The 23,040-nt window shown below is 32.4% G+C and overlaps 2 protein-coding genes and 2 long non-coding RNA genes across 12 annotated transcripts; 1 reads left to right on the top strand and 3 right to left on the bottom strand.

The window, feature by feature from the left end:
- Window positions 1-4,332: 4,332 nt before the first annotated feature.
- Window positions 4,333-4,647, bottom strand: LOC123891653 (auxin-responsive protein SAUR32-like). Its single transcript, XM_045941567.1, has one exon. The coding sequence runs from the start codon at window positions 4,645-4,647 to the stop codon at window positions 4,333-4,335; it is 315 nt and encodes a 104-aa protein (XP_045797523.1).
- Window positions 4,648-9,772: 5,125 nt separating this feature from the next.
- On the top strand, window positions 9,773-13,210 carry LOC123892894. Of its 5 annotated transcripts, XR_006803297.1 has the most exons (6): window positions 9,773-10,139; window positions 10,235-10,517; window positions 10,626-10,723; window positions 10,918-10,982; window positions 11,225-11,623; window positions 12,826-13,210. It is a non-coding gene; the product is annotated as an uncharacterized LOC123892894 (long non-coding RNA). The 5 variants fall into 5 exon arrangements; XR_006803298.1 differs by lacking the exon at window positions 10,918-10,982 and having other exon boundaries at window positions 9,775-10,139; XR_006803299.1 differs by having other exon boundaries at window positions 9,776-10,517; window positions 10,825-10,982.
- Window positions 13,211-17,444: 4,234 nt separating this feature from the next.
- On the bottom strand, window positions 17,445-19,598 carry LOC123892893 (F-box protein At2g26160-like). 2 transcript variants are annotated; one of them, XM_045942770.1, is made up of 3 exons: window positions 19,280-19,598; window positions 17,905-19,109; window positions 17,445-17,720 (listed from the first exon to the last, which is right to left on the bottom strand). In XM_045942770.1, exon 2 carries the CDS (start codon window positions 19,066-19,068, stop codon window positions 17,908-17,910), a length of 1,161 nt encoding a protein of 386 aa, XP_045798726.1. In that variant the 5' UTR covers window positions 19,069-19,109; window positions 19,280-19,598; the 3' UTR covers window positions 17,445-17,720; window positions 17,905-17,907. The 2 variants fall into 2 exon arrangements, with proteins under 2 accessions (XP_045798726.1, XP_045798725.1); XM_045942769.1 differs by lacking the exon at window positions 19,280-19,598 and having other exon boundaries at window positions 17,533-17,720; window positions 17,905-19,267.
- An 839-nt stretch (window positions 19,599-20,437) lies between these two features.
- On the bottom strand, window positions 20,438-22,830 carry LOC123892895. 4 transcript variants are annotated; one of them, XR_006803303.1, is made up of 3 exons: window positions 22,444-22,799; window positions 20,641-21,005; window positions 20,438-20,456 (listed from the first exon to the last, which is right to left on the bottom strand). It is a non-coding gene; the product is annotated as an uncharacterized LOC123892895 (long non-coding RNA). The 4 variants fall into 4 exon arrangements; XR_006803301.1 differs by lacking the exon at window positions 20,438-20,456 and having other exon boundaries at window positions 20,470-21,020; window positions 22,444-22,830; XR_006803300.1 differs by lacking the exon at window positions 20,438-20,456 and having other exon boundaries at window positions 20,470-21,005; window positions 22,444-22,830.
- Between the last annotated feature and the right edge of the window lie 210 nt (window positions 22,831-23,040).

The following is a 23,040-nucleotide window of genomic DNA, read 5'->3' as shown; positions in this document are numbered from 1 at the left end:
TGGTTGTTTTGATGGTATTTTGGAATATTGGTTTGTACCGGTACTATTTTATGGTTTTGATAATTTTGATTTGATATTTTGGAATATCATTTCATTTTGTATGTTTAATGCATTGAAATTTTGGTTTGTACTTTATTATTTGAAATTTTTTGTATTGTATGTATGTCAGCGTTCGGAAAAATTTTGGGTTCGGGTAAGGTTCAGTAGGACAGGGCAAGGTTCGGGGATACCCGAACTCATTTGGGTAAACCCGAACCCATTTGGGACGGGGTTTGGGTTCAATTTTTCATCCCCGTCGGGTAATGGGCGGGGAACGGGTATTTATCAATGATTCGGGTATGGGGAACGGGGAAGGTAAAAACCGTACCCGCGGGTACCCATTGCCATGCCTAAACCCAATCCTTCAGGCAATGCACGCTAACCAACTGCACTAGGATCTTCTCATGTAAACTAAATCTCAGCACAATTACTTAACCGTTTTTAACATGATGGGTCAAGAAAATTTTGAGGCCCCGGTTTTTTAGAGGCCCTGGGCTCGAGCCCTGCTTGCCTTGGCCCAAAACCGGCCCTGACTTTAGACGAGGCCCAAAATTTCCACACCCCGACTAAAAGTGAATCTAGAACATTAGGAACCACATCGAAGCTGTTCGATGCGCTTCGCGTCTCTATTTGTTCATCCCAATCTCTGGGGTCTCTCCTTCAGCATGGCTCTCCATCCGAAAGCAACAAATATGCCGATAGAAGAATCATGTCTCCAGAATCGATAGCCCCCAAGATGCAAAATAACATGTTATTTTTACCGTAGATAATCCGAGGCTATATATATCTTTGTAAAACTAATGAAAATTGACATTTTATAATGCATGTACATGTAAAAAAGCAAAGCATGACATGGAACAAACTAATGTACCTCACCTTCCCATATGTCTCCCCTTACCAAGGGTCCCTAACTAATAGCAAAATAGGATGTAGCTAATCCCTTACTTCAATTGGAAGAGTCACTTTATGTCCAAATCACATGGAACTGTTCTCATGCTCTCCCATGCTTTTGCTCTACCATGGGGAGGATGGATAGTGACTTGAATTGAATTGAAAGGTTACATGCTTGGTACCTATTATTAATTATTATTTGATCACAGTTCTATTCACTTGAATTGATAGTGTTGGATGAATAAAACAAAAAAAAGTAACATGAAATGATTGATTATTGTCGAGAGTCATTATCATTAGACAAATTGTAAAACATGTTTATTGAATTGATTATCTTAATTAGATTGGAATAGGCAAATTGATGTGACTCATCTTTTACAAGGGACTCTTCTTCAATTTCATCTTTCTAATTACACTGAACATGTTTAATACACATTCACTTCAAGAGGAGATTATGCAGTCAGCCATAGTCATTTTTATTAAGATTAATCGGTTTCAATTTTAAGTTTATCATTTTAAAGTTTGAGAAGTTGAATTTTGATCCAATATATGACCAAATATTGCTTACTGTGTAAAAGTGTAGAATGTTGATAACAATCAACAATTATTAATCAAAATTGCAAGTTAACCTATTTAATCAACTTTTTTAATTTGTCACCATTAGTCTAGCCAAGAAAATGAGTCTGCTAATTATAATTGTATAATAGTTTCATTTTGAGGTCTTAAAAAAATGAGACTTTATACGACCGCTCCTCCCGCACACCTTAAAACGCTTCTGAAAATTTACATATATCTCACCCTGCAACAACTGTGTTAACTAATTGAGAAGTTGCACTATACATAATTAAATAATGGGTCATCTTAATATGTGCACTAATGACGCAAGTTAAAGAAACAAAAGCATATAAGACTAGGGGTGTGCATGGTCGGATAATTTGACAAACCAAACCATATCCAAACCAAAACCATTTAATTGGATTTGGATTCATAACCATAACCATATTTTATTATAAACCGGTTATAAAACTGGTTATAAATTTGGTTATGGATATATAACCAGTTATTTTAACCAAACCAAATTTAAAAGTGGTCATTTTTTAAATCCAATTTTTAACCGGTTATTTTTAAATCTGATAAAAAAAATCAGTTATTTCATTTTAAAAACTGGTTTTAATAAGATTTTTTTATGAAAAAAATCTAAATTTAGTAAAACTTGCGTAAAAAAAATAGTAAAGAAATCAGAATTTTATACATAGAATAAATTCCTATATTTTATTTGGATAATGTAATTGAATTTCCTTCATTTAATTTTATTTATTTTAATAAAATCGACCATAAACCCAAAAATTGACCGAAAAACCAAAAAAATCGCGGAAAAACCTAAAATCGGCTGAAAAACCTAAAATCGACCAAAAGCCCTAAAATCGACTATAAACTCTAAAATCGGCTGAAAACCCAAAAAATTAATCGAAAACCCAAAAATCGACCCTAAACCCAAAAAATCGGCCGAAAAACCTAAAATCGGCAAAAAACCCAAAAATTGACTATAAACCCTAAAATCGACCGAAAAACGAAAAATCGACCGAAAAATGAAAAAATCGACTATAAACCCTAATATCGGCCGAAAAATGGGTTTATAGTCGATTTTAGGTTTTTCGGCCAATTTTGAGGTTTATAGCCAATTTCAGGATTTTGGGTCGATTTTAGGTTTTCGGCCGAGTTTTTTGGGTTTAGGGACGATTTTAGATTCTTTGGCCGATTTTTTGGATGTTGGCCGATTTTGGGTTTTCGGTCAATTTTTGGTTTTTCGGCCGATTTTTTGGGTTTTCGGCCGATTTTAGGGTTTATAGTCGATTTTTGTAATTTTGGCCGATTTTAGGTTTTTCTGCCGATTTTTCGGGTTGCCGGCCAATTTTAGGGTTTATAGTTGTTTTTTGGATTTTGGCCGATTTTAGGTTTTCGGCCGATTTTTGGATTTTTGGTTTTTCGGCCGATTTTTTGGGTTTTCGGTGGATTTTTGGTTTTTCGGCCGATTTTTTGGGTTTTCGGCCGATTTTAGGGTTTATAGTCGATTTTTGGAATTTTGGCTGATTTTAGGTTTTTCTGCCGATTTTTCGGGTTGCCGGCCAATTTTAGGGTTTATAGTCGATTTTTTGGATTTTGGCCGATTTTAGGTTTTCGGCCGATTTTTTGGGTTTTCGGTGGATTTTTGGTTTTTCGGCCGATTTTAGGGTTTATAGTCAATTTTTGGAATTTTGACCGATTTTAGGTTTTTTCTGCCGATTTTTCGGGTTGCCGACCAATTTTAGGGTTTATAGTCGATTTTTTGGATTTTGGCCGATTTTAGGTTTTCGGCCGATTTTTTGGGTTTTTCGGTCGATTTTTGGTTTTTCGGCCGATTTTTTTGGGTTTTCATCCGATTTTAGGGATTATAGTCAATTTTTGGAATTTTGGCCGATTTTAAGTTTTTCGACAAATTTTTTGGATTTTTGGCCGATTTTAGGGTTTATAGTCGATTTTTGGGCTTTTGGCCAATTTTAGGTTTTTTCTGCCGATTTTAGGTTTTTATAGGATAATTAGTGTAAAAAAAATAGTCAAAAGTATCATATCAAAAAATGAAGAAATGCTCAAAAAGTCTAATCCAATGGATTTGGACATGAATATGGGTATTTAATTAAAAAACCAGATTTACATAATGGATACCCAACCATTTTTAGAATGGTCTGGTTAATATATGTTTCCAAATAACTGGTTATTTGGAGTTGGTTTTGGATTTGAATATAGTCATATCCATATGACCGGATATTTTGCACACCCCTATATAAGACCTGTATTAATTTTTATTTTTTTAAACTTCCATAAAATTGAACTCACCATTTTCAAACAATAATATATACTTTTTAACTAGTGTGCTTGAGGATACTTCTTAGCATTTTCTTAAATAACATGGTTAACTACTCTCTTCCTTTCTATTATTTTCCTTTCCATTTTTGTTTCTCTTGTCCTATGTATTTTGCTTTTCATCATAAACTGAGGTTACACCATATGCTTATATGACAATATTATGAATTCTCAATGTAAAACATGAAACTCATATTATTATACTATTAATAATGGTCTTCAATATTCACAAATCATAACCCACCAAAGCTAAACTAAATTGTGCATGCTAATTAATTAATCTAAGCCCTCTTGCACATGCAGGGGCCCAAATACACACAACATAATCACAATTTTATTGCATGTCCTCTAGCTAGTTAGTTAAGTAATTATATATTAAAAATAAAATATAAAAAAAAAAAAAACTAAAAATGTGTATAGCTAGCCAACCAAAACATTAGAAGCTATACACACAAAATATATATTAAAAAAGGACAACTTTATTTATCTCATAATTTATACCTAACAAGTAATAGTAACACCCTTGTTGATGTGTTGTTTTTTCCTACCAATGATTCTCTTCAACTCATCTGGCTCACAAGGAATTTCAAGTGCTCCAACTTGAGAAAACCCAAACTCTTCTTCAGCTTGTTTTAACAATTTCACAAATTCAGGATGATCTAAATATCCCAATTCAATACAAAATCTCTCAGCTTTCCACCCTTGTGTTGCAATCACCACAAAATGACCTTGCTTCACCCCTTTTTGTGACCATAATATTTTTCTCTCCACCACTTTCCAAAGTCCCTTACAAGAACTAGCACTTAATTTTCCCATATTAATATGAAAGAATGAACAAGGAAAAATTAATAAGTAACTTAATTTCAACAAGTTGCATGCAAAATAGGAATATATATATATAGTGTTTGTATATGATATTATGATTAATAGTATATAGATTCGGTGGATAAGTATAAAACATTTAGGGACAATTGCATGTGAGTTTTCATTAATGGTAAATGTAACTGTTTATCCCATTTTGGGGACTATGCTAGCATTGTCCTTGCATGAGTCATTTTTCATACTCACTAAATGTTAGAGGAAAAAAGAAACATATACATGAAGAAATAGACAAATTGTACTATATAGTCAATTCAATTTTCTTTTTGTTAAGTAGGGGCCTTCTTTATATTGTTTATATATAAATTGCAAAACATTTAATTCAAATAAGAGAAGTAAACTACTTTGCCAAATTTTGGAAGAAATAGGGCTTATTTTGATAATTAGATAGTGTTTATTTAGTAATGGTCTATTATAACAAGACAGAGATTAGGTAGTGTTTTTCTCTATAAGCATAATTTTAGTTGTTAATACGCAACTCTACTTAACACAATGGTTGTCATATTAGAGATATTAGATTATTTTGCACACAAAATTAGAGAGAAGTTATAAATAAATACAAAGTGAATAACAATATTATCAAATTATCCATATTAATCATGAGTTAATTCTCTTATCATAAATATAAAATGGTAGGACTCTACCTAAAATAAAATAATAAAATAAAATTTTCTTTTGGCGTCCTACCTACTTCTCGTGCGCCCCACGCGTTTTCATTTTTACCCTTCCGCTACTTAAGTAGCGGCTGTTATAAAAATGAGAAACTTTTGAGAAATTTTGTAAATGTCGTCCGGTCCGCTACTTAAGTAACTGACGTTATAAAAAAAATATGGTAGGTGTCTTTGGGTGTATCTGTTATTTAAAGTAGCGGACAATAATATTTTGGTAAATTCGTAGTACACGCGAGAAAATTTGTAGGACACTGGTTTTGGGCTTAAGCCCAATAACCGTGATGTGGCAAATTGTTAGAATATCGTGTGAGGGTTGACTACTTCCTTTCGCGCCCCTGAATGTTCTTGTTGGCCCCGGAAATTTCAAAAATACTCCCTCGCTACTTAAGTAGCGAATTCATGGGTGTAAAATTTGGAAGAAAAAAAAAACAGCTCGCATCCTAAAATGCGAACTCAGTTCACATCTTAAGATGCGAATTCCTTATAAAATCTAATATATTTTTATCTTTCACCCTTCTTTTGCCCCCTATTTTATAAGGTTCGCATCCTAGGATGTGAAAAAGAATTATTGTTACTGTAATTTTGTTTTTGTTTATTTCATGAAAATTAATTAATAAACAAGTTTTTCTCCCATGGTATTTCAGCTACTTGGAAGCTAGAAATGAATTGAACATGTACTTTATCTCAAGGGTACATGATTCGATTCCCACAAAAGGCAAAAACTCTACTAGTGAGAGAGGTGGAGAAGTTTGTGAGGTGGCAGTGCCGAAACCGCATAAGATGGGGCCCTGGACTGTTACAAAAAAATGCGCCTAATCTGAAAGAAAAAAAGGTGAAAAATAAAAAATTTAACCGAACAAATCAACTAACCTGTCATTGGATGATGTTGGAAGATGTTTGCGACTTTCCGAGTAGAATGACGAAGAAATGAGTGGACTTGGAGTTGTTTTTGAGTTTTTGGGTTTTGGAACGAGTATTTTTGAAACTGACATAATGAGGGAGAGCGTGAGGCGTGTTCCTTATATACGTTAGACTGTCCGATACTTAAGTAGTTGATGTAGAAGCATCAAAATTTGGTGGTAGGCTGTCTCTTGGGGGGCCGAGGTGTTAAACTTTGGTCCTTGAATTATGAATTTTTTTACACATCCGCTACTTAAATATCAAATGATATTTCGTTACTTAAGTAGCATACGTAGGTAGTTTGACAATTTTGTTGGGCGGGGCCGGAAATCAGTCGGATGACAAAAGTACAATTTTAGTAGAATTATTTATTGTAATAATAACATTTAATGTCAAACAAAGGAGACAAAAGAATTACCAATCATTGATTGGTTTAGTGGTGATTGACGCTGAACTTGGTAGGGATGACCGCGGTTCGATCCCCCGCAACTGCGATCGAGAGGGGGATTGAACCACTTTATGCTAGAACTGACCCCCGAACCAGATTAAACCGGTGGTGAAAACAAAATAAAAAAGAGAAATAAGAATTGATGAGAGAATAATATTTTTAGGAGAGAGAAATGCAAATAGTATTGACTTATTAATATGAATTTAATTTATATGCACCATCGGTGTAAAGTTATTTTACACATGCATCCAATAATATACTGACACATCATGTATGATATTTAAAAAAACATAATGTGTCACATTCATTAAATGATGTGGCAACACATCATTGGATGTATGTGTAAAGAATCTTTACATCGACAGGACACAACAATTAAACTCTATTAATATTGAAAAATATTATTTGAACAACTACTTTGGACAACTTTCTTTCTCCATTATATTCTTATACTCTCAACCCATTTTTTACTCCATGTTTTTGGCCAATAAAAAAAAAAGTTTAAGGATTATAAGCAGACTGTGTAAAATTGACGGTCGATCACTAATAATCCATCTTTTTGCCACATCATATAATACTTTTTTAAATAATTAAATTGATTTAAAATGCAAAAAAAAATTCTCTCCATAATTTGTAGCTGTCTTACATTTTTTCTTCTGTTACGGTGGTAGTGAAAAGGAGGGGAAAAAAATGCAGAGGGCACATGATACGATCTCCTTTTAATTTTTGCAGCACTTGAAGAAATAATACGGAAGATGAACAATACCCCGTACCCACGTTCAATTGGAGTTGGTTTCAATAAATTCTTTTATTTTTTAAATAAATTTAATATGACATGTCAAAATTTAATGAGTTTAATTATTATGCACCGTCGGAGTAAAGATTCTTTACACATACATTTAATGATATCTTGCCACATCAATTAATGAATGTGACATATCATGTGTTTTTAAATACCATACATGATGTGTCAGTATATTATTGGATGCATGTATAAAATAACTTTACACTGACGGTGCATATAAATTAAATTCAAATTTAATTGGATGTAAACATGGTTTCCACGAATGAAATAGGGTTCCTTGAGCGCTTTGTTCTTGCTGTCAGAGTATAGAGTGTTAGCAACACACTCCAATAACAAACACACTCTAACACACTCTCTTCTATTGGTTAAAATTTATATGAGTCCCATAAAAGTTACATGGGTCCACGTTTTTTTATGAGACCCATGTGAATTTCAACCAATAAAAGAGAGTCTGTTGGAGTGTGTTTGTTAAAGAGTGTGTTGCTAGCATTATTCCAGAGCATATCCTTTTAATACATAAAAAAGGAGAAAAACCAAGTTATCCCAAAAGTTGTCAAAATTGATTGTTTAAATAGCATTCCTCTTAATATTATAGATTGTTGAATTGTATAAAATTGTTTTTGAAGTGGTCTTTTGGATAAGATCTAAGCCAATCTCATTAGTTTTGAAGTGGTTATGTTGTTTGTGTTTTTCACCTGGGTACTTTATCTCTATAAGCATGTACAAATTAATTATTTTTTTTTTACAATGAGCTGGGGATCGAACCCAGGACCTATAACGTACTACTCAAACCCCTCATCACTAGACCAAACATAGTGGCTTAATTAATTAATTATTTTTCCACACGTCTTTTTTTGGTAAAATATACACATGTCTTTTATTTTTATAAACATGTACGAATTAATCTTTTATCTTATTTATTTGTAAATAATAAAATGTCCGAAACATGAATACATATGAAGGATTTGAAATATTTCGTTAAACTAGAAATGATGATGAACATTTATCTTTGTTCATAATTTTCTCACTAATTTATAATAAACACCACTCAAATACAGTACACCTCAATGTTATATAAATCTAATCTATTTGTTTTTTTACCATAAGAAACTTAACTCACTTTAGTAATCAAAGTGTTTTCAATACAAACAAGAATCAAATTGGAAAAACAACGAGCGACTAGATCAAAAATAGGCCACCCTAGCAAATATATGATCAACCATATGAATCTATTTGTTTGTTTCAATCTTCTTTTAAACTCCAAAATCAAAATTTTCAATTCACATTAAACTCTAAATTTGCCATACATATTTTTACATTAAGTTTAATGACATGTTTCAAACCCTTAATTAGATTACTAATGAGTAAGACAAAAAATTATTAACTTGTGCACTTTTATAAAGATAAATGATCTGTGTGGAAAAAATAAATTATGAATACATTACAAATACATATGATTAATTCGTGTACGCTTATAAAGATAAAAATGACCCATATGAAAAAATAAAGAATAAATTTGTTACAAATAAATAAGTAATTGACTCTCATATAATTTTATCATTTTTTTAAAGAGATTGTAAATAAAAGTTGGGAGATTTAAATGATAAAACCACATTTAACTATTTTTCTTGTCATTGCCCAATAATATTGTCGACTATTCTTGGAATTTTTTTTCTAATGCTAGTATATATTATATTAAATTCCAAATGTTATTTCACATAATTTGCAGATGGATGAATCTGATGCTATATAATTTGCTGAGTTTTCCCATATTTTAGACCCGTCAAATTCTGAAGTTGAAGAAAGATTAAATGATATAAGGATATAAGGAGAGGCTCTAGTGAGGAGTCAGAAGACTAGGTTAGTTCAACATAGTCTTAATTTTATTTTCCCAATAGTTGATGAATTTAACATATTGTTGTGTTTGTAATTCGTTGAAATTATTATTCTAAAAATTATTCTTAACTAATTTTGTTCATTTTAATTATTGTAGGATCTGGTAAATAAAACTTTTGATATGAGACAAAGATATGTCGGACATATCAATTAGGAAACACATACAAAAGAGACCAATAAAATTGACCTCATTTATATGTGTTCCATAATAGATATGATATGACCGACAAATATTTGCCCAATGTCAAAAGTTCACTACAACAAATATGGTCTTTGGCAACACTTTTTTATGGAACACGTAAGAATTGTTGCCTAAAAAAAGTTTAGGCAACAATTTCCATGGGTTGCCAACGATGTTTTCGCAACACCTGATAAGTGTCCCCTAAAATATCTCTGGGGACGATTTTATAGCGTCACGTCTTATGGTTTTGGCAATATGTGATAAGCGTCCCTTTAAACACTCCTGGGTACACTTTTGAAGTGTTGCTATATTTCTAGCGAAATATTATATTTTTAAATAAACCAGAAAAAGGACAAAAAACGGAATCAACCTTACATACTATCGTGAAAACACGAAATTTCCCTTTTCCTCCTTACATCTTCTCAGCCATTCACCACCTCTTTCAATCGCAAATCACCAGTTCTATTCTATAGGTTTCTCTGCTTCAACTTGTGAATCACGATTCAGCTTCATCTTCATCTTCATCGGGTGAGTCACTACTTTCTTTCTATGAGTTTAGTCTTTGAACAGTCAAACCCTACTCCCAAATATCTAATCTGACATTCGGCTTCCAATTGCAATAGAATCAGACCATGACGAACCCTAATCTCACGATTCAACTTCCAATAGCAGTAGAACCAACCCATGACGAACCCTAATTTCATGATTAAACTTCCAATAATAGTAGATCGAGACCATGACGAACCCTAATTCTCACGATTCAGCTTCCAATCGTAGAAAATGTGACTATGACGAACCCTAATATAGTGTTTCAGCTTCATATTTCGCAGATGCATTAAAAAAAAAAAAACTTCATATCGCAGACTCATGTTATTCTCTCAATTCCGGCTCTCTCAGCTTTCTTCTGTGAGTGAAGTTACTAAAACTTAAATCTAAATTGTTCATCATAGTTTTTTGTGTTTTCTTGTTATTGTTGTTTTATGGGTTGAACTTCAAGTTTTGCTGTTTTTTTAGGCTTATGAATATTTGTCATGATTATTATCATCGAAGTTGGATAAGGCTAATTCACCAACACTGTTGCTTTCACTGTTTCTACTACCATTAGGCTACAGGTTCTTCCTTCTTTTTCATTTTTTTTAAGATTGTTTGTTTTAGTTTTAATTTATGATTTTGTTCTTTGCCATGTTTTTTTATAATGACATTGAATGGTTAGTTGAGGCGATTGAGTTGGCACACATAGATTGGGACAACCTCAAGTTTGATTTTCAACCTACTGATTATATTTATTTCATGAAATGTGATCAAGGTGGAACCTTGTCTAAGGGTGAACTAAAGTATTTTGGGAACATTGAATGGAATCCTTATATAATTGTGAGTAGATATTATATTCTAATTGCAATAGAATTAGTTTTCATTTTAATTTGAGTGGTTTATAACATTTGAAGAGTTATAAATATTTTAATTAGAATTGAAGTGGAGCTTATTTGGGCTTGCACCTGCTCCAGAGTACACCTTTCTAATATATGTTTCACCTGTTGGGAACTTGTGCTAAAGTGTTATTTTGTTACTTACATTGAGAATAATGTTTTGTATTGTCTTCTTAATACATGTAGGTACTCATACTGGATGATTTTCAGCTTCATATGGCATGCCGTTTTGCATCAACAATTGGAAAAGCCCAAACCCTTTCTCATTGACATTGAGAGAAGCTTAGAGATGAGACCACGAGAGGCGGTGTGGTGAGAACCCTTCATCGAGACTGAGATCGTCATTGAGACTGAGAATGATATCAAGTTGTGATTTCACGAACGCTTCTGATTCCCCTACCATTGTGAACACTTCTCAGCTCCGTCGAGATTGTGAGCATCGTCAAGGACTCTCCACTGCGGATTCGAATTTGCAACAGCCTTGCAACAACGTCACTAATCGTTCTGCTCTGATTGCCTTAGATGATTTGAGACGACCACGCTTGCAACAACTCAGTTTCGCATGTGACTCTTCTATATTCATAGGTCAGTTGAGTTTCCCTCTACCCACTCTATTTTGCTTCTTTTAATATTGATGTTTTGCTTCTGTTTATTTTGAGGTTTTGCTTCTGGTGATAGAAATAATTGTCATATAAAAGATTATGTATGATGTATATTGTAGTTGAAGGTTTATCATTATGTTAGTAAGAACAAGCTATTATGATTTGTTTGTAGGTAAAAAAATTGGTAAACCGAATGGGGCAATCTATATGGCAATATTTAGATATTGACGATCGAGTTTTTCTCACAAAACTGAGTGTTGTGTTTTTTCGTAATTAAAATCTCATTTGATGTTTGTTTGGGAATGGTACCACAATTTACAACGAGCTTTTTGGTGCTGAATTACAGGACCAAGCCAACATTTCAGATTACTTCACTTGAAATTGATAATCAATTGTATGAAATGTTAACATTTGGTGTAGGTGAATAATGTAGTACAACTAAGTGAGAAGAATGAATTAACTGAAACATGCCTTAAAACAAACTACTTTGGTGTAGGTGAACATTCGAAAACTTGGCATTTACTTTTAGCAAGAAAGGGGCATAGTTGCCAAAATCAAGTTAACATTCATTAATTCTCAACTCCAAGTAGAAACTTAACTTGTCTGATTGTGAGTTATTTGCAATTCAATTTTCCACTACTAATTTCATATTGTCTACAATTTTTAAGTTATTTCTAACCTGTATATCTGACCTTAAATTATGTAAGCCTATCTAATTGTTTGATTTTAGCTCTTCTTTTATTTAATTTAATTATTCAATTAGCTATGTAGACAGCATTGTGTTTGGTTTTACAGCCCTCTACCATCTAGAGGAAGTCTAGGTATTGTTGTTTGTATTTAAGAGTTGTTGTAGTCTTGTTGTTGAGCTGCATGGTTATTTATACTGAGACAAAACTTCTGAAGTGTATTGGATATCTTGTTGAGTTGTGAGAAATAAAGAAGCAAACGAGTTTGTAAAAGGAACCATCATTATTCTCATATTCCTAAGAGATAGTTCAGATATGAAATCGAATTTTCAATGAAACGACTAGATGTAATTTGGTACATTTACATTATAGAGGACAATGATACTCTAATTTTGTAATGGCAATATGCATTCTAGTGTATATAGGGTGTGTTGTTAGCATAATTAGTGAGATTGTAGTTCAGTTTTTGTTCAACTATTTGATTAATTTGGTGTAGCAGGTTCTGCATTGGAGCAATACGATGAAAAGGGATTACGATCAAAGAAATGTTGGAATTGATCAAAACTTTGAAAAGTATGCAAAAGGCATGTTATAGGTGGTTCTTCATATGATTATGCAACCAAGATAGTGGGGGCAATGAGAAGAAATTTACAATTTACACCAAAAGTGCCCAATTTTAGTTGTATTGGTTTTGAGATATTGTCTTAATTTGTATGTAAGTAGTCATGGGAGAAGTAACCATGACTTTAGGTGTTTTATAGTAAGAGTCCATGTTGCTACTTTTTAGTACCCATAGAAAGGAGGTACTATGTTATGCAATTTTGTAATACTACATACATTTGAATGAAGGAGTTCATATATTTACCTCATTTTTATTTGAAATATATGATTTGGATATTAAATTTGGTTAAAATCTTTTCAAAATTATTGTCTATATTACAAATGTAAATTTAAAAACTGTTGCCTATAAGTTGTGGCTAAAAAGTGTTGCCAATACATAATGGGGACGTTTGAAAATTGTTCCCTTTGCTTAATCTTTAGGCTACAATTATAGACTGTAAATATATTTGGCAACGCAGAATAACTGTTGCCTAAAGTTTTCTGAATAACCGTTCCCTTTTCTTGATAACATAGGCGACAGTTTTAAAAAGTGTGCCCAAAACGCGAAAAAACTGTAACCTTAGATAATAGGTAACGCTCGCTTATAAAACAGGTGAAAACTGTCCCCTATACTTTTAGGCAACAATTTTCATGGTTTAGGCTACAGTTTTGAATAGTTGTCTAAAAGCAAAAATGTTGTAGTGGTTTTATCAACCATATCATGCAAAAGTAAAAATGAACAAATTGTTTAACAAATTTTTTTTAGGATAATAATATCCAAGGAAGTACAAACACAATCATAAGTTTAATTCATCAATTATAGAAAAATTAAAATTAAGACTAGGTTGAACTAACTCGATCTTCCCACTCCTCACTCTCCTCATTGGAGCTCTGTCGTATCTTGAAGCTGTAAATTTTGTTTTTCCATTCATTCTTCCATTTCAATATATTTTCAACTCCTCTCCTTATATCATTCAATCTTACTTCAACTTTAGAATTTGATGGGTCCAATATATTGGCAAACTCAGCAAATTACATAGCATCATTTCATCCATCTGCGATGAAATAACATCTGGAATTAAATGTAATATATGCTAGCATTAAAAAAATTGTCCAAGTAGTCGACAATATTCTTGGGCATAACGAGAAAAAATAAATAAATATGTTTTTACAATTTAAATCTACCAACTTTTATTTGCAGTCTCTTTACCAAATGACAAAATTATATCATGAGTTAACATATTTGTTTTTTATTTTTTTCTAGTCATTTACTTATTATTTATTTTTCTCGTCATTGTCGAAGAAAATTTTAATTACAATATAAGACAAAATTCTAATGGTATCAAAGCCTAACGTATGTTTCAGGTCACCTACCATATTTATATTAAGGCATTAAGTTTAATAATGTTGAGCGTGAGAGATGCATTGAAAAAATCAAGTCACATATTGATTAAAGATAAGACCCGACTATATTTTAAAAAGTGGCAATATAAAAATCTAACAGAACTCCACTCTCTCTTTAATGAAAGCCAAATATCATATAATACTGTGAGGCAGCACCACATGACTCAGTCTTATAGATATAGCATGCAGAAACACAAGAAAATATATCGGCGGAGAATTGTACCTTTGGATTGAGTGAACCAAGAAATTATATGGGCGGGGAATTGTTGAGCTTCAACGTAAGAGCACTGGTCGGGGTCGTGTCAAACCCGTACGACACGACCCCGACCAGTGCTCTTCTTCTGTTATTTTGTTTGATTTTCTTTCATTTCTTTTGATTTTTTGGTTAAAAATGGTGGTTTTGATTGTTATTAATGGTGGAGGTATATATGGTGGTTTGAAGATAGTGATAAAGGTGGAGTGGTTTGAAGATGATGACTATGGTGTAGTGTTGTTTGTTGAAGATGAAGGTAGAGATTGATAATGGTGGAGGAGAGATGCTGCAGTTGTGTTGTTCTTTTTTTTTCACTCAATTTATACCAAAAGATTAGGGTTTGCGTAGATCATTGGGTAATGTTGCTATATGGTTTGGTAGAAAAAATTGGCTTTGCAAAGATAAAAGGAGAATGAAGTGATTGGTGCTTTAAGCTTTCTTGTATTCTTGGTGAAAGCTTTGGTTTTATTTCTTTAATTTCCCTTCCCACATGTTGCTTTCTTTCTCCATCTTCACACCATTCCATTTTGGTGAAAAACCAAAAGATGCTCGTACTTTGCAATCTTATTGTACAACATTTGACCAATACTTTCAAAATTCAAACTTTGACTAATACTTTCAAAATTCAAATTTCATAAATCCTTCCAAAAGTTTCAATATGCTTATCTCTTGCTTTGACCAATATGCTTTCTCAAAAATTCGTTGCCGATATATTTTCTTGGTTTACTCAATCCAAAGGTACTATTAATCACTTAATTAAATTCCTCTAAAAAAAATATTGAATTTTTACTGTGATTATGATTCTGATTTTTATTCAATGTTTTTGCATAGACCCACTTTATATTGATGATCTAGAAACCTTACTTGATGAAGGCGCGCGTTCTTTCGGCCAGACTGTGATCGACTCAACCGCCCAATTCGCAACCCATGAGGGAAAGAAGAATTCAAAATATATTGCCCAAAAGAACTATTAATTTTGGCTTCTTCTCCACATAAGATTTTGCTCTAATTGCATGTGAGCTTGCATCTGTTTTGTTTTTGTCTTCAAGATGGTTTGCAATTGTGTAGTTTAAATTTAAAGATTAGACACATAAATTGTTTCAATTTTTTGATTGATGGAATATAATATCTCTCTAATTCTTAATCAACGAGTCTTTACAAGAAATAAAAAAAAAATACAAAGATAACTTAAAGAATTCTCCAAATCTCTACACAAACACAACAAAGAGAAAATAAAAATGACCAAGAGATTGTTTTCAATTCATTTAAGTGTCCGCGCACATTGGTTTCTAGATATTGCTCTTTTTTTTTTTTTGTTTACAATGGAGCAGAGGATCGAACTCAGGACCTCATGCATGCTACCTAAATCCTTCACCACTACACCAAATCTATTAGCTTATTATTATTATTATTATTATTATTATTATTGAAAATAGATTATGCTCGATCAATTGAAACAAATTACCAATCCCAAGGTAAGCATAAATTATTATGATAAGATTGCTAATAAAATCAACAAAAAAAAAAGTGATAGTATCTTCATAAAAGAGACACCAATACCAGAGAAAAACATCTCTAATGCCCTTGGATCCTGTTGGTGTCAATATGTTTGTGTCTGTCTATGTCAATGCTTGATATTCATATCTCTAGTGTTATCATGATTCTTATTTTCAGGTATTCCCGTGGATTATTTTCCGCAGTAAAATCCACAGAAAACAACATATTTAATTTCTAGTAGTGATTGATCCTACTCGATTAAAATAGCTTTCTAGTTCTTGAGTTATTTGTTGCCAGGGATTGATCACACACTCAAGCACGAGAAGCTGATAATTCAACTTTGATAATCACAATATTGTCAAGGCTGCATAAATGTTTGGACTTTGGATTGTTTCAGGCTCACACCAATTTGGTTTCTTATTGAGACACTTAAATGAAATTAAAAAAAATATATTTAACTATATAAAAAAGTTATAGGGGAGAGGACTAATGTTGTGTTGCATTTTTTGTTACTATTGACCAAATTATAAAGTTGCATGTAAACATTCTCTATATAACTTCAATCCAACCTAATAAATTAATTGAATTCATTTTTGTAATTGTGTTTCAACTCAATGTAATTAGAACTAGAAGATCAAAGCAAGGAGTGGCTCATCATAGCACACACAATGGAAGAAGAGTTAAAGAAAATGTGAAGGAAGGTGAAATACCAAATCAAATAAAGTATAGAGGTTCTTCAGCTATTCTCTAGTTTTCTCATCAACATTTTCCATCCTTCTAGGTTGCTTCATTTCAATATCATCATCAATGGTTAAACTAAACTAGAGCTTGGTAAACAAGAGTTTGAGTATTTTGATGAAAATTTTGATAGGAGGAACTCTTTGATTTTTAGAATATCATCAACTTCTTCAAGAGTTATATTCCATGGAATTCATCTCGCTACGAATTGCAATAAGCAGAGATAGTTAGGTCTCAGGCTAACACATACCGAACAATTATACAATATCTACCTTATGTAACACGTTGGGATTATTTAGCTACTATGTTCACAAAAGCAATAACCGTAAACGGACCGGAACAATTGGGAAATATTCAAGTACCTAAAAGAGCCAGCTATATACGAGTAATTATGTTGGAATTAAGTCGTATCTGTTTGGTAAAAATAAGCTATAAACTAACTGGTAGCTTATAGCTGAAAAGTTAGTAGAATAAAATTAAAGTGTTTGACAAATTTAGCTATTATAAGTACAAAAAGACATAAAAGTACATGGTTGGTAGTTTTTTTTTTGGTAATTGTTAGTGGGTAGTTATTACATAATATAAAAATAAATAAATAAATAAAACTAATAAGGGTAAATATGAAATAAAATGAAAAAGCTATAAGCTATAAGTTCATACGCTTTGTAATAGCATCTCAAAAAAAGCTAAAAGCTAGTTAGAGAAGTTCGTTACCAAACACTTCATATTTTTATCAAACAAGTTTATAAGCTAGTCCAATAAACTATAAGCTAGCTTATTTAATTTACCAACAGTGACTTAGATTAAAGTCTATAACTCTGCAATTGATAGATTATCGATAAATTTAACTACAAATCTTCAAAGAAGTTGGTAGGTCTCCACAACTTTGCATAAGAGTCTACCTTCTTGAATCTAATTTTTTTATAATATTAAAAATAAAAACCACTACCACAAGACAATAAAATCACATGATATATTTATGTGCATAGTTTTTTGACCGGTAAATATATTATTATCAATAACCGGTCTTTGTACAAGACAAACAAAGACCGGGAAAAACGGAACCACAAAACATAAACGTCGTACATATCAACCGCTCATGGGATGAAACAAAGTTGGAGATGGCCAAAAATTGTCAGCAAGTTTAGGCTGTGAAGTCTTTAAGTTGAAACAAGAAACTTTGCTTTCATGATAGAAGTAGATGCAATTTCCTTCACATCCATAATAATCTTGAGCCAACAATGCAAAATTTGAATCTCTACCCAAAACAAATGAAACATCACCCAAATCTTTTATTTGTAACCATTTACCCCATTCTTGATCAAGTTTATAAACTTCCACAAAAGCAGCCTTCAAGAAGTAACCTCTTTTGTAATACCTTTCATCATTAATATACAAATCAACCACATATAGACTTTCATCATACTCTACTAATTGCTTCTTATTTAAATTAGAATTCACCCTTTTATCCCAATTCGACCTTACATGCCTATTTTCAACATAATAGAACATGTTTTTTGGTGAAAATTGAACCAACTTCAAGGTAAAAGCATTGACCCAAAAAATTGTTCCCATTTTATCTACAACATAAAGTTGTCCCTTGTAATGTATTATATCATCAAAATAATTGTTTTCTCCACAATCATCCTTCAATGTGATCTCTTCACTTTCTCCGATATTGGAAACTTTAATCTCTTTATCGTTATGTAGTGCAAAGACCATACGACGATCCTCAATAGAAAACAAAATTACTTTGCAAACTTTGCAAACATCGCAAGAAGATACACACCTAAGTTTAATATCATTTTCGCTATGACTTTGAGTATATAGTTCAAACAACTCCACAACTCGAAAGTTCATCAAATTCAAAACTTTTTCATTAGTTTCCTCGATTTGGATTCTCTTATTAGTGAAGAGATCAAATAGATGGAGTTTGGAGGATTTTGAATTCTTAAAAACCTTAATGATCGAACCTTTATTAGATGGCGAAGATGTAGTAGGGTTGTGATCATGTGGTGATGGTTGAATGCAGTATATTTTGGTTTGGAGTAGTAAATATTTTGAATGCCGAATGCAGAGGTTGTGAGAGGTAGGTGGAGGAGCTAGAAGAGAGCGCCACAACCTACAAATACTGCGAAATCGAACAACGCCAATTGTAGTGTTGAGTTTTTTGGATATAACCACCCACAATTCTTCAACAAGCTTTGAGTTTGAAGACTCCACTTCCTTATTCATATTCATCACATTCATAGAACACTTCCTTATTTATATGTAGCACCGAAGTTCGAATTCTACTTAAATCAAATAATAAAAGTATCTTAAACCTTGTTAAAAGAATATCCAAATATTAAAATCATTAAACTACTTGAAAATCTGAAATTCAAATAAGTGAGGTCTTGATTTTTTGATCAATTTTTTGGATACGAGATCTAAACATATAAAAAAGTAATCAAATGTGTACCTCACAAAAGAGAGAGAGAGAGAGATGAATCTTTAACCGCCGTAGGAACCACCGTTGACCTCGCAGTTGAATTGCACTGTCTCCCACCGTTGTTCACGTCTTGTTTTCAGGAAATACGCATAGCAGGATTAGCAGCAACAATATATCAGTTTGGAGATTTTCCAGGATATACAAGGGAAAGTTATTAAACCAAGTTTTATTGGGCTCAATAGAGGCCCAATTAGCTAAGGAGTGCGTAACAGAGTTTCCAGAGCGTTTGACCCAATTGATGCTGAGGTTAGGGTTCATATCGAGCAAAACATCACACCAGCGGACAATTCGACCCCAGTAGCAGCGATTATACTTTCGATTCTTCACTGATTTGATACTATAACCACAATATTATTTTTTTCAAAATAAAATAAAAAAGAATAACTAAAAGATTTGATTTCACTAATGACCCAATTGATAAATAATGGAAATAAAACCAACATGATTGAATTTTTTTTGACAGATGATTGAAATTTTTTTGAAAGTAACATGATTGAAATTTTGTTTGACTGTGTATGAATTTTTTTTTAATATAATACTCCCTCCGGTCCTATATATAAGAAACATTTCAATTTTTAGATTTATTGTAAAATTGATGTATTTAGACTATATACAACAATTCTATGATGAATCTAAAAAATTAGATATTTCTTATATATAAGACCAGAGAGAGTAGTGATGCACAAAAATATAACTTGTGATTTTATTGTCTTGTGGTAGTGATTTTTATTTTTAGTACTATAAAAATTTCAGATTCAAGAAGGTAGAGTCTTATGCAATTTTTATAATACTAAAAATAAAAACCACAACCACGAACAATAAAATCACAAGTTATATTTATGATCTCTATTATACTTACATACATATTAATCCCCCATAGAATAGAAAAAAGTTGGAAATGGCCAAAAAATGTGAGGTGGTTTAGACTTTGAATCATTCAAGTTGAAATATAAAACCTTATTTACATGACAGAAGTAGATGCAATTTCCTTAATTCACATCCATAATAATCTTGAGCCAACAATGCAAAATTTGAGTCTCTACCCAAAACAAACGAAGCATCACCCAAATCTTTTACTTCTAACCATTTACCCCATTCTTGATCAAGTTTATAAACTTCCACAAAAACCAGTGGCGGATCCAGGACCCTGGCTCAGTGGGTGCAAAATATTAAACTTTAATAAATAAGTATAATCATATATATACAAAAGTCGTATACTCAAAAAATTACATTGTACTCAATTTATAATGTATCAAAAAGCTGTTAAAATAATAATAATAATAATAATAATAATAATAAATAATAATAATATATCAAAAACAACTACATACATTCTTTATAATTGTCCTTTACGCGAATCCATGCTCTGAAATCGTTGAATAATCGGCTCATCATCAATTTGCTCCAACACATCGCTTTCAATATCATTCATCCATTTGTCCCCCATTCGATTGCGTAATCTAGTTTTTACAATCTTCATGGCAGAAAAGGAACGTTCGAAGGTTGCTGTGGCGACAGGTAAAATCATCGCTAACTTCAATAGTTGATAAACTAACGGATAAACAACATGTCTTCTAGTTTCAACCAACTTTTGTGAAAGATCACCAATTCCTTCCAAAGATGCAAATACAATCCTATGTGGTAGTTCAGCTATATTAAGAGCATACCAGGGTGCTTCTTCCACACCCTTCAGCTTCTGCACAAAGTATAGCTAAAACTTAGGGTGTGAGATCCTCCCCCATTAAAAATCCTACCAAGAAAAATTCAATGGAAAAATAGTACATAAATAGGTCATGGATTCAAACATAAACAATCAAATCAACAAAATCTATAGAAAGATAAACATAAACAAAACAAACTATAACAATGAGAACCAATGAATTTGGCCGGTGGTTGTTTGAGTTGCGGATCTCATTAATGATTGTACTAATCTATCTCTGACCCACAACCTTCATTGCTGTTTCTCTTATTGCATCCTCAGGTTCTTAACACTGCGCTTCCAATTAGGTACATTGAATTGGCTAGTCTGAATTAAAGTAAAAATGAAAAGGACAGGTATACAAACTAGAGAGGATTCTACATTTTCCGGGGTTATCCATTGCAAAGAAAGCATTTATGAAATGAAAAACAAAGCTATTAACCAGAACACCAGCCTGCTTACCATCCCATTCCCACTTGGGATCAGAATACATATTGCTAAAATTGATAGAACAAAGGAAAGCGTATTCAAAACTTTTCATCTCTCAACATCATCTTCCCACCACTAATCCTGTTTCTCATCTGCAAAAATTCAAGTTGCTACTTTTCACTCAAATTAAATAGAATGTAAATGGAAAATTGATGGAGTTGTTGCTTTTCTTCTTCCGCACCTTCATGGTCAGGACAAATCATTTTGGCTAAAATTACAAAGTCATATAAGAAAGAAAGAAAGAAAAATTTAAAATCTGAACAATACAGAAAAGGGGATTAAACAACACAAAATAAAATCCCAAAATTGAAACTTGGGTCAATGATGATCCGCTTCAATATACCCAGATTAAAAACTTCAGTGAAAAAATAGGATCCAACTCAAAACCAATTTAAAAGATGATCCAGAAAACTTTCAACACAGAATAGAACCAAACTCTAAAATTTAAAAAATGGAATTCATATCTCAAAAACAGTTGGCCACAGGAGCTTTGCTAACAATAGACACAAAATGGTACCTAATCTTGTGACAGATCTATGCAGTGATGACCAACAAAGATAGAGATGGGGAAGAACAAATCTCGCAGACAAGAATAAACCAACACAAACACAATCACTATATTGAGAATGTGATACATGTAGTTGAGAAAACTAAATCAACACAAACACAATAAGCTGCAAAATTTTAGCAGAGAAACACATCACCCACACGGCCACACCCACCTAACTAGTAGAATCCCAAAAATTACAAAGGTAACAAACTAATAAACTGATTTCATAAATGAACAAAATTTCAATCACAATAAAAATTATAGATAAGAATAAATCACAAACTTCCAACAAAAATTTCATAAAACCCTAAAATACTAAAATCTCAATTCATTCATAATTTTCAAAAAACCCTAAATTAAAAAAATTAACAAAACCCTAAAATCAAGATCAATTACCTTGCTAATGTTGTCTGAATCTTCGTGAGGAAGGGTTGTGGTGATGAATAGGGAGAGAAATCGCACAGAAATCTGAGAAATTCGCACAACAAAATCGCAGAGAAAAATGGAGAAATCGCACTGAAAAATCGCAGAGATAGGAGACTGAGAGGAGATCTCGCGCGGTCATGGACAGTGGTGGTGGCTGGAGTGGTCGCCGCCGCCGGTTCAGAATCTTCAGATCAAATTTTCGGTGGTTTGTGTGAATAGTTTTGACATGATATGAGAGAATATTAGTTTAGAGAGAAGTGTAGAGAGAAGTGTGAAATTGTATTGTGAGAGTGGAGTTTCAGACTTTGGGTGTCAAGGGGTCAAGGTGCAAAATAAAATATTCAGGGTGGTCAAAATTAGAAAAGAAAAGGGGTACCGGTGGAAATTTTCAAATTTCAGGGTGTGCAGGTGCACACCCTCACCATGCACTGGATCCGCCCCTGACAAAAACACCCTTCAAATTAACCACATGCATATAGATTTTCATCATATCATACTCTACTAAATGCTTAAAACACATATAAATATTTTCAAAACAATAGTGTGGGAAAAAGTGGATTTGGCATT

The sequence above is a fragment of the Trifolium pratense genome, linkage group LG6 (assembly GCF_020283565.1).
Source record: "Trifolium pratense cultivar HEN17-A07 linkage group LG6, ARS_RC_1.1, whole genome shotgun sequence".
NCBI lineage: Eukaryota > Viridiplantae > Streptophyta > Magnoliopsida > Fabales > Fabaceae > Trifolium > Trifolium pratense.
This window is presented reverse-complemented; position numbering and strand designations above follow the sequence as displayed.

What these genes read in the sequence shown, in the direction of transcription:
- LOC123892893 (XM_045942770.1), bottom strand. Translation starts at nt 19,068, where the DNA reads ATGAATGTGATGAATATGAATAAGGAAGTGGAGTCTTCAAACTCAAAG.
- LOC123891653 (XM_045941567.1), bottom strand. Translation starts at nt 4,647, where the DNA reads ATGGGAAAATTAAGTGCTAGTTCTTGTAAGGGACTTTGGAAAGTGGTG.